Source organism: Panthera onca, chromosome Y (genome assembly GCF_046562875.1).
Source record: "Panthera onca isolate mPanOnc1 chromosome Y, mPanOnc1 haplotype 2, whole genome shotgun sequence".
NCBI lineage: Eukaryota > Metazoa > Chordata > Mammalia > Carnivora > Felidae > Panthera > Panthera onca.
This window is the reverse complement of record NC_138358.1, coordinates 21,139,225-21,151,534: the sequence shown is the minus strand read 5'-3', so window position 1 is coordinate 21,151,534 and position 12,310 is coordinate 21,139,225. Positions and strand designations below refer to the sequence as shown.

Here is a 12,310-nt window from a genome sequence, read left to right as displayed (position 1 = left end):
AGAACACAAAGAGAACAAAAATAACATTAATCCCATATACCAAGTAAATTATTCCACTTGATAGATACTGACATGGAAAATTTGACAAAAGACAGGAAACAACTCAAAGAGGAAAAAAAAGGATACTCTCTGAATTGATGAATTTGTGCTTTGAGGTGGTGTTCACAAAGCTGCTTCAACTGTTTATACAAGTTTGCAGATAAATTGTAGGAGCAAAGGTTTTCAACACTCTGAAAAAATGAAATTTTTGTGCTTAAGTTGAAAAAATGCAAAATAAAGTTACTTTGTCTACAACTGTTGATTATATACGGACCACTGATTGTGAACTTATTTTATATGAATTAATAAGTGAATAGGAATGTCATGAATATATTCATGACTATTAAATGATGAAAAGCTATTTCAAAATTTGCAGTATCTGAACCCTAAGAAAATGAATTTAAAGTCTTCCATCTCAATCAGTATGTACAAACCCATTCTTTATGAGTAATTCTAAGCACCAAGACATTCATAGTAATCAGCTTTCTTTAATTTAAAAATAATTCTCTGAAATTAGCTGTTCAAACCATACGTTAAACCACGTCTTAATTTTCAGAATTTTTAAAAGATTACAATCTTTCTTTAAAATTTTAAAATTAGAAAATACATTTTAAAAATGTGTACAATACAATGAAACACAATCTTATTAAGTGTGACTTTCAATTCCTATAACAAACAATAAAACAAACCATTTGTTTATATTAAAATACACCCTACTGACCACTGCAGTGAAGTCACCAATAGTGCAAAGCTCTCACTCCTCATAAAACAAAGAATTCATCTGGCAAGAATGTTCAGAATCAACATTATAAGAGTTCTAGAGTCTAACCAAAACTTTATGACCAAAGGCACATTTAATAAAGAAAAAGTATGCTACATTTCAGTAATAGAGCCTTTTGGAGGCTTAATTGTCAGAGCTACATAAGCATGCCTAGGTTCTTTTTAAACTAAGAAAAAACATGTACAGGACCAGGCTAAATTACATTTAACTAAAATAACTTGAACAATGGAACATCATAAAAGCCATATAAGAAAACCTCACAGCCAGTACCATCCTCAGTGGGGAAAAACATAGCTTTCCCCCTGAGATCAGGAACATGACAGGGATGTCCACTCTCACCACTGTTGTTTAACATTGTGCTGAAAGTGCTAGCATCAGCAATCAGACAACAAAATGAAATGAAAGGCATAAAAATTGTCAAAGAGTCAGTCAAACTCACTTTTCACAGATGGCATAATACTCTAACATGGAAAACCTGAAAGTCTCCACCAAAAAGTTGCTTGAACTGATACATTAATCCAGCAAAGTCACAGGACACAAAATCAATGTACAGAAATCAGTTGCATTTCTATACACCAATCATGAAGCAAAAGAAAGAGAAATCAAGAAATCAATCCCATTTACAATTGCACCAAGAATCATAAAATAGCCAGGAATAAACCTAACCAAAGACGTAGTCTACTCAAAGATAGTCTATACAAAGATGTAGTCTACAAAGATGTGTATGCTGAAAACTATAGAAGACTTGTGAAGGAAAGTGAAGAAGACACAAAGAAATGGAAAAACATTTCACGCTTATGGACTGGAAGAATAAATATTGTCAAAATGTCAATACTACCCTAATCAATCTACATGTTTAATGTAACCTCATCCAAAATTGCACTGGCATTCTTCTCAAAGCTAGCACAGCCAATCCCAACATGTGTATGGAACCACAAAAGACCCCAAACAGCCAGAGTAATGTTGAAAAAGAAAACCAAAGCAGGAGGCATCACAATCCTAGACTTCAGCATTTACTACATCAAGACAGTATGGTACTGGCACAAAAACACACACACAGACCACTGGAATAGAACAGAGAACCTAGAATTGGACCCAGAAATGTATAGCCAACTAATTTCTGACAAAACAGGAAAGGGTATCCCCTGGAAAAAAGACAGTCTCTTTAGCAAATGGCGGTGGAAGAACTGGCCAGCAACATGCAGAAGAATGAAACTGGACCACTTTCTTACACCATACATTAAAAAAAACAACAACAACAACTCAGAATGGATGAAAAACCCAACTGTGAGACAGGAAACCATCAAAATCCTAGAGGAGAAAACAGGCAACAACCTCGTTGACCTCAGATGCTCAACAGGTCTCCAAAGCCAAGGGAGGAACAACAAGCCAAGAGGAGCAACACTCTCCAGTTGCATCCACGTTGCTACAAAAGGCCATATTCCATTCTTTCTCATTGCCATGTAGTATTGCATTGTGTATATAAACCAAAATTTCTTTATCCAGTCATCAATTGATGGACATTTAGGCTCTTTCCATAATTTGGCTATTGTTGAAAGTCCTGCTATAAACATTGGGGTACAAGTGCCCCTATGTCTCAGCACTCCTGTATCTCTTGGCAAGGGAATTAAAAGCAAAACTGAACTATCAAGACCTCATGAAGATAAAAAGTTTCTGCACTGCAAAGGAAACAACAAAACTAAAAGGCAACCAACAGAAAGGGAAAAGATATTTGCAAACGACATACTGGATAAAGCGTTAGTAACCAAAACCTATAAAGAACTTAGCAAACTCAACATGTGAAAAACAAGTAATCTGGAGAATTGAGTAGAATGAATGAATAGACGCTTTTCCAAAGAAGACATCCAGGTGGCCAACAGACACATGAAAAGATGCTCAACATCGCTCATCATCAGCTAGATACAAATCAAAACCACAGTGAGATACCACCTCATACCAGTCACAGAGGCTAAAATCAGCAACTCAGGAAACTACAGATGCTGGCGAGGATGTGGAGAAACAAGAACCCTCTTGCACTGTTGGTGGGAATGCAAACTGGTGCAGCTGCTCTGGAAAACAACGTGGTGGTTTCTCAAAGAATTAAAAATACAACTACACTATGACCCACCAATAGCACGATTAGGAGTTTATTCAAAGGATACAGGAGTGCTGATTCACAGGGGCACATGTACCCCAATGTTTGTAGCACCAATTTCAACAATAGCCAAACTATGGAAAGGGCCTAAACGTCCATCAACTGATAAATGGATAATATAATATAATACAAATTATATATAAAAGGTTATATTATATAGTAATATAATAATATGTAATATAATAATAAAATTAGTATTATTAATAAATTAATAACATATATAATATACATAACACATGCACGTGTGCGCGCGTGTGCGCACGCGCGCGCACACACACACACACACACACACGTATATTTGTTGGCAATGAGAAAGAATGAAATCCTTCCATTTGCAGCAATGTGGATGGGGCTGGAGGGTACTATGCAAAGTGCAGCAAGTCAAACTGGAGGGTATTATGCCAAATGAAGCAAGTCAATAAGAGAAAGAGACATATATATATGTTTTCACTCATGTGTGGATCTTGAGAAACTAAACAGAAGACCATGGGGTAAGGGTAGGGGAAAAAATAGTTACACACTCTCTTAAATACAGAGAACAAACCTAGGGTTTATTGGGGCACTAGGGGAGAGGGGAAAATGGGTTATTGGGCACTGAGGAGGGCACTTTTTGGGATGAGCACTGGGTGCTGTACGTAAGCAATGAATCACAGGAACCTACCCCCAAAACCAAGAGCACACTGCATCCACTGTGGGTTAGCCAACTTAATCATAAATTATATTTAAAATTTAAAAATTAATAAAATAAAATAAAATACCCTGAACAATAAGAATATATGCATAAAAGTACAAAATTATACACAACATAATTGTAACTAAGTAAATCAATCAAACATAAATACACAAAGTGTACTGCATGATTGTAATCTTGGTAGATCCCATGATTACGATGCATGATGATAAAAATTATCCAAGGAATTATAATTCAATTATTACTATAAACCCTGATTCCATTATGATTAGTGAATACCTGTATCCAAAAGTAACACACACCTGATAGAGTTCCTCCAAGCTGTACTTAACAGAGATACTATTCTGGATAGCCTGTACAGCTTCTTTTAACTTTTGCCATGTTTCTTCAGTGTAGTTTTCCAGTGGCAGGGGTTTATCTAATAAATAAATGAAAGTTTATAGCATTAACTGTTTGGGAGACAATGTCAAAATACTAGAACATGTAACATATCCTCACACATTTATAATATAATGAATTTATTTTAAACAAAGCTTGTTGAGGCCATTCAGTGGGTTAAGAATAGTCACTTCAGCAAATGGTACTACGACAAGATACCCACATATGAAAGAACGAAGTCAGTGTCATAATCAAAACACAATTCAAAATGGATCAAAGACATAAATGTAAATACGAAAGCAAAATCTATAAAACTTTTAGTAAGAAACAAAGGGATAAATCTTCGTGACCTTGGACCTTGCAGTAAATTCACACATGACACCAAAACATAAGTGACAGAAGATAATGTATTGGGGTTCATTAAGTTAAAATGTGAAATTTTTGTGGATCAAAGGTAAGGAATAAAGAAAGCAAAACACAACCATCAGGATACAATAAAATATTTCCTAATAACTGGTAAACATGAAGCATCCAGAATAAAAAAAAAAAAAACTGTTGCAATTCATCCACAAAAAAGAATATCAACCAATTAATAACTAGGCAGCAGATTTGAACAGATACTTTCAAGAACATATACAAACGGCCAAGTAACCCATGAAAGGCTGCCCAACATAGTAATAGATTAATACAAGTCAAAATGATGACATACGACTTTATACTTAATAGGAAGGATATAACAAGTTTTTTAGAGGATGTGGAAAAACTAGAACGCTTATACTTCTCTGGTAGGAACATAAAATTGTATGGAGAATGTGGAAAATTTAGCAGTTCTTCCATTAACCATAAAATTACCATATGACCCCACAATTCCCTTCCTAGTGTATATCCAAAAGAATTAAAAACAGGTATTCATACAAAATAGTGTATATAAATGTTCATGGCACTATGTACATCCATATGATAGGATTTTATTTAAGCCATAAAAATGAAGCATTCACACATACTACAACCTGAATGAACTTCAAAAACACTATGCTAACTGAACTCAGCCAGGCACAAAAAAGATTATAGAATGAAACATCCAGAAGAGGCAAATCTATAAAGACAGAAATCAGAGAGCTGACTGCCTCGTAGAGAGAGGACAGAAATGAAAGGAAAAGGAATGGGGCAGAGAGATCATAATGCTTGTGAACATAGGTTTTCATTTTCTACCTATTAAAATATTTCACAATTAAACTGAGGCAGTAGTTACATAATACCGTCAAGTGCTAAGTGTACAACTGTATACTTTAAAAGTTAACGTCCAATTTATTCTTTGTGAATTTCTCCTCAGTAAAAATATCAGCACAAAATTTGTAAAAGAAAGTCTCAACAAAAAACAAGAAACTTTTATGTTTAAATTACTAAACAAAAATAATCTTGCAAATAAATGATAAGGTTATACTTAAGAAGCTGGCAAAGATAAAGTGAATCTAAAATAAGAAGAAAAATAATACAAAATTAAGCACAAATTAACTGAGGTAGAAAACAATCAAAACCAAGATGTGGGCCCTTCGGAAGGGAAACTATATAGGCCAATATATAATATATATAAAATTACATTATATATAATATATATTATATATTAGTTATTAATATCCATTAATAATTATATATAACTAAATTTACACTATGTTTAATATAATATAATTAATATAATTAATATGATTATATTAGTCATTATATATAATATATATTAACATATATATTAGGGTTTATATATAAAATACACAAAGTTATGTTATATATAATATATATTATATAATTATAATTACATATATATATATGTGTATATATATATAATATTAAGTTTATTTTTCTTTGTACCACATTCACTCTCTCTCTCTCAAAAAAATTTACTATTATCCAAGATGGTAACCATTCCTTCTTCTATGCAGAATTTAATACAAACTTTACCCTGAAATAAATGAGTTATTTTAAAAATCTGAAAAGCATTATTAATTATGTCACGGAAAAAGGAATATGAGTGTTGCTTCAAATCTAGTTTATATAAAAAAGTTAGCAAAAACACCTGAAAGTCAGATATCGGATGATGATGATCTACAGAACTATTTCAATATTCCATCCCACTAAAACAGAATATTTTCTAAGTTTATTTGTAGTATTTTAATACATGAGACAGAACCGCAAATGTTGTATATCCTTTACGTAGGAGTATTAAATTTGTAGAGGCAACTGGGTGGGTCACTTGGTTACGCTTCCAACTCTTGATTTTGGCCCAGGTCATGATTTCATGCTTCATGAATTCGAGTCCTGTGTCAGGTTCTGTGCTGATAGTGGGAAGTCTGCTTGGGATTCTCCCTCTCCCTCTCTTTCTGCCCCTTCCCTGCTTGTGCTCTCTGTCTTAAAACAAATAAACTTAAAAAACAGTCAAAATTATTTAAATAACTTTAAGAGATACTTGATATAGCTCTGCCCTGAGTATGAGAACCCAGATCAAATTAGTAATATTGACTAAAACAATGAAAAACATATGCACAGACCAAAGCATTTCAGTTCCTTAAATTCACCCTAATGCTGAAATATACCAAAAAAGATTGGAAAAAGTAAATTTTTCAATCTATGCAACAATGCATGAGTATAACATGAATTCAAATAATTCATGCTATTTGAAATCTTACTTGGCCACTAAAGTAAGATTGCTTTTTGAAACTTCAACAATCTAAAGTCAAACTTCTGCATAATAAATCTAGCATGCACTAGGTTCTGGATAAGGCGAAAAGGTAAAAAGCAAAACACCAAGGGGCAAAATGTTACAAACATTTACTTTTGAAAAGTTCTAGAAAATCTGAGGTCTTATTCATAAATTTTGGATTGTTTGATATTTACTTACAAAACTATTTTTTGAGCAGAAAATAACTGAATTCAAAAGTTTTTAAATAATATTAATTAAAATTTTAAAAAGTTAATTTTTTTCTTGACAACTAAAGATGGCAACGGGGTTGGAATATGCCCTTTAAAACCTGTAAACTAAAAAATGAGAATCTTGACAAGATACCAAAAACATTGGTTTATAAAATGCCAAAATACCATGTAAGGATTCTGTTTTATGAATTCGATATGAAAATATTATATGAAAAATTACGCTAATTCTATAAAAATTGTATGAAAAACCAATGATTATCATGAGTTTTAATTTTTATATTAATATCTCTTCAAAATTTAAAATCTACTCCTAATAAAGGATCTTATTATGGTTTCACTGTTTATGTCCAAATGCACAATTTTTTACCACCTGTTCTGTAACTTATTAAAAATTTAAATTGTTGCCTTTGGACTCCCCATGTAAGAACTTTTCTCAGTAATATTACAGATCCACTCACTAAAAAGATGGAAGAGAATGTATTCTACAACGGTGTGGCAACCTAGAGTATTTCAAACAGTAAGGGAGGGCATAAATGTACTTTAGAGAGAAACAAAGTACTGAAGAGTGGAGTAATTTTCCAAAGGTCTCGAGTCACTCCATGGTTAAACTGGGGCCAGGATTCAGGTCTTCAGAGTGTAAAATCAATGTTCCTAATCTTGTAAAAATTAACTACCTCGAAAAATATTAACTGTATCTCTCTGAATTTAAAGTAAAAAAGCAGCAACAGGGTATGAAAAGCTAAAACTGAAATCTTAAAAAAATTATCATTAAGTTACCTTTAAAGTTTTTGATTACCAACTTCTTGACAGAGCCAGTGCCAAGCATGTTACTGGCAAAACTAGACAGAGTTGTTGGGGCTTTAGTGAAGTCATTGTTGTGATGGTCTGCAGCCACAGAGAAAACTATCAACTTTCCGTTTTTAAGTTGTTCTTGTTTCTGAGAGGCAGCAGCAGCTGCAGATGATGATGAGTCTTCCTGAGGCATTTTCACATTAAGTCCTATGAAATCCAAGAAAATTCAAGTTTATAATTTTATCTAGTAGAAGACTTAAGAAGTTTTGGTGACAGGAAAAAGAAGCAAAAGGAGACAAACACGAAGAGCATTTAGTAATATTCCTGACCCTTGTTCCTATATTTTACTCATTTTTTTTCTTAACACTACATGGAAGCAGATGCAGGGAGACCATCAGCAGGTAGTCATAATCTCTTGAGAAATAGTCAAAACACTAATGACCAGATGAGGAGATGAAATATTGTGAAAATGAAGAGAATGAAAAAATGAATAATCGTCAAAAGAAAAAGAGGAAAGTAACCAAGCACAAAGGGAAAAAGTGAGACTGCTGAAGTAAGAAGTGAGTTTCAGTACAGCATAGTGGCAAATGACAAAATGGTTGTAAAAGTGTTTTGGAATATGCAAGGGCAAACATGGGAAGGAAACACAAGAGATTAGAAAACAAGAGAAAACTGGGAAACAGAGGGGAAAAAATGAAAAAGAGGGAGACAGAAAGAGAACACAATGTAAATACAAACTGCAAAAGAAAAAAAAAAAACGTACAAGGCACCTATATCAGAATATTTCACAACCTCCTGCAACACAGAGCTTACCTGAGGGGGGAAAAGAAACACAAACACAAACACAAACCACAGAAACAGCTAAGAGACAGAAATCAATGAGACAAGAAGTGAAGTACAGAAAGCCAGAAAAGCCAGAATATAATACATTTGTTTACTCTGTACCACTTTACATCACGGTTAGCTATACAGACGTTTGTAATATACAGCAAATAAGAGACAAAGCTCTGCACTCTCATGGAACATTCACTATAAAGGTCCAGAAAATCTAGCAAGTAGGATACCCAAGGTGCTAAATGATAAAATAAATAAAAACACACACATGGGTGGAAAGAGTTAAGTTTAATGAAGGATTAAAGGTAAGAACAAAGTCAAAAAGAGGTATGTAAGAAAATGAAGGGGAAAGCCTGTAAAAGAAAATAAAAAGCAAGGCAAATTACGCTACATAATGAGTTAGGCACAAATAAACAGGGACTTTAAAAAATCATGGATATTTTGGATATCCCTCCGAAATCACGGAAAAACATGAGAGAAGTTTAGGGAGACAGAGAGAGACGCAATGGTAGAAATAGGCAACATACATTCACACAGAATTCCGGTTACAAAATCGACGCTAGAAGCCTCCTGACTGCTAGAACTAAAACAGCAACACGGCACCCTTACGATCAAGGCATAAGAAACCAGTAATAATTTACACATTTTCTGGTTGTTTGGTGCAAAGTACTTGCCTCTCTGAAACCGGAGAAAGTACTCAGAAACGACGCTTGACGTCCCCCACAGCCTCGCCGTCTCGCGATGCGACACCTCAAGATGTCTCCACCGGAAATGACGGAGTCCAAAATTCTGATTATGACGTTCGCTTGCATAGCACAACTACCCTCTGCGCTGCCAGGCAAAAGAGAAAAGGAGCTAGAGCCATGTCCGGAGAAAGATATTGTAGAGAAATACAAGATCAATTAACCCTGCGTGGAAAAAAAACATTTTTCTTAGCAGATTGCAGTAGATCGCTTAGCCCTCAAATGTATGCAGTTATTTAAGTAATCTGAATGTGGAGCATAAATGTATCAATCTTGTATATCCTTTCCTTGGGAGGCCAACTCGTCAAGCCGTTCCATCCACGGCCTTTAAAGCAATGTATAAAAGCTGTCAGAAGCTGTCAATGACGATGTAGGGAAAAATAACCGTTAACCAGCTTTATTAAAGCTATAAAGTTCCTACGGAAGGAATTATTTTTTTCTGATTAGTTTTTTGTTTGTTTGTTTGTTTGTTTGTTTTTTTATGCTGTAAGTCCTGGTACTTTTATTTAAATTAACCTCTATGTAGAATGCATAAAGTGAACATTATTAATTTTGGTGTAGATGCATAGATGAAAATGAATTTCTCTTCTTAATTCTATTTTGCTGTAAGGCTTAGCTCATATTCTGAGTTATTCCATTCCCCCTTGCACATCTGTGAATGGCTTTTGGTAACTGGTACTTTCACCTTTTATATTGCTACATTGTGTTGCTAAATCCTCTAAATTAATGAAAGTTAATACATTTAAACAAACCTTAACTAGACATATGCCCACTACCGACATTTACTTATCAAACATATTTCAATTACTATGAGGTACACCAGACTAATATTATACATTATATTAACTAACTGGAATCTAAATAAATTTGTAAAAAAAATATTTTTGACTACCTTTTTTCACCTAACTCATTTGTGTGTGTGTGTGTGTGTGTGTGTGTGTGTGTGTGTGTGTGTGTGTTTTACTAACCTTAACAATTCTATCAATTATTTAAATGCCTTCAGGCCCACTCTCCTTTGTAGCTACAGAGGACTTAGTATAATAAACAATAACACAGTGCCAAGTACTACATTAAGTGCTTCCTTGAAGTTAGTTCGTTTAATGTTGTTGCCAATCCTATGAGGTGTAGAAACACTAATTATTTCAGTTCTTCACTAGAACTTGAGAGAAGTGCAAGAAAGATAAATAGGTTACTTTTGTTTATAGTCTGATGGAAGAAAATTTACCTGTTCTTACAATACTGTAGAAAAACTTTGATTTTTTTACATGTAGTGATGAAAAATTATGACAGCAAAGGCAGTACGAAATATGAGATTCATAAGCACTTTTGTGTCTTCTATTACCATGTACATACTCATTCCATAGAATACTACTTACTACAATCAACATTTGCTAAATGAAGTGAATCATTAAGCCTTAAGAAAGACGGATTGAAATACTGATCCCGATGATTCACAAAGAGTAAAAAAGGGGCAGATTGTAAAACAACTGATTTTGCTTTAAATCTACTAGAAATGTTTGGCTACTATCTTAAACCATTAGTATTAATGTCCCTTAACAATGACCTATTGATCTTCTTTATGTTTAGATGATAGAGGTAGATATTAGAGAGTTCCGTAAATGAGTGTTCTCCAGAAGGATGAATTTGCAAGATTTAAATAAAGGTTACAGTGAGTCAACAGTATTCTCCAGTCAGGGATAGACATGTTTCTATCCTTGGACAATTATTTTCATATTTTCAACAATTTACCTTAACTTACTTTCAGTAAAGCAATGTATTGCTCTAAATAGTGAGCTTCATTTCTTCTCTGACCAGGTCAAAGGGAGAATAAAATGCCACTTAAACTGTCTCTTTCCTCAGAATCCAAACAAAAGAAAGACACCACCATTTCCTCTTCTTTGTATAATTAATAAATGGTAAAACTCTCGCTTCCTCTTAACAAAATCTAAAATATGTATATTTTCCGCTTCCAATTTTAACAGATGTTGGTAAGCTGCAACATGATTTTGAGCAAGAAACAACTATACTACCTTGTACTAATTATATAGTTAGGTAGAAACTTGATTTTTCTTTCTATGTATCGTATATATGCCCATACTCTCCAGAAATCCTACAACCAAGTTTTTAATCCTTTGGGAATCTTATCAGGTTCTTTTATCTGTTATATACTGCCACAATTACATAACCTCTTTGGCTTGCTGATATTATCAGAATATCTTACCTCCATGCTCTGTCAGATTTACTATAATCGAATTATCTGCCACCTAAGTAATAGGATATTTTGATCCAACCTTTTTTAGTAGACCAACACAAACACCCATTCATTAATCTTTCCACCGCACTCTAGTCTTACACTCTTTGGCCACAAAAGAATCTGACAAAACAGTACTAATACTGGTTCTCAGTTTGACTTATCCAAGGTGGGAAAAGACATAGTTTGGACTATCAGCCACTTACCTCGTGTAAAAGATTCCAGAATAAGTGAACTTCACAGTCTTTATAAATGTTCCCTTGTGAATGGTCATTGGGTATCTGTATCAAGGGTAACTTCTGTATATATATATATTTATAATTTTTTTTTTTTTACTTTTTATCAGTTTGTAGAATTATTTTGAATGGGTACGTAGGCTTTGTTTGGAATGATGAAATAACTCTGTGAATGCATAGTGGTTACTGTTGTTCAACATTTTAAATGTACTTAATGCTACAGAATTGTACATTTAAAAGTGGTTAGGACTGACATCAACATCATGGCTGAATAAGTCATCTTTTGGTTTTGTTCTCTTCCCTCATTCACAAAAAAACTGGCATCTATCCATACACAAAAGTGCTTCTGTAAGAGACATTGGATCCCCCACCATATATCAAGGGACCCAGGAGGGTCTTGATTAACCAAGTGTCAGGCAATATGCAGACAGACCTCAGACCTGGCTGTAGTCTGTGTCCTGTGAACTGCTTTAGCTGAAGTTCAG

The 12,310-nt window shown here is 33.8% G+C and overlaps 1 protein-coding gene across 1 annotated transcript in view; it reads right to left on the bottom strand.

Annotated features, from left to right (window-relative positions):
* LOC145715065 (cullin-4B-like) overlaps positions 1–7,964 on the bottom strand; it is a 103,537-nt gene extending 95,573 nt beyond the window's left edge. Inside the window, 3 exon segments of the mRNA XM_081794646.1 lie at positions 125–230; positions 3,969–4,084; positions 7,747–7,964. Of these exon segments, the coding sequence (XP_081650772.1) occupies positions 125–230; positions 3,969–4,084; positions 7,747–7,954 (430 nt within the window). The 5' untranslated portion in view covers positions 7,955–7,964.
* Between the last annotated feature and the right edge of the window lie 4,346 nt (positions 7,965–12,310).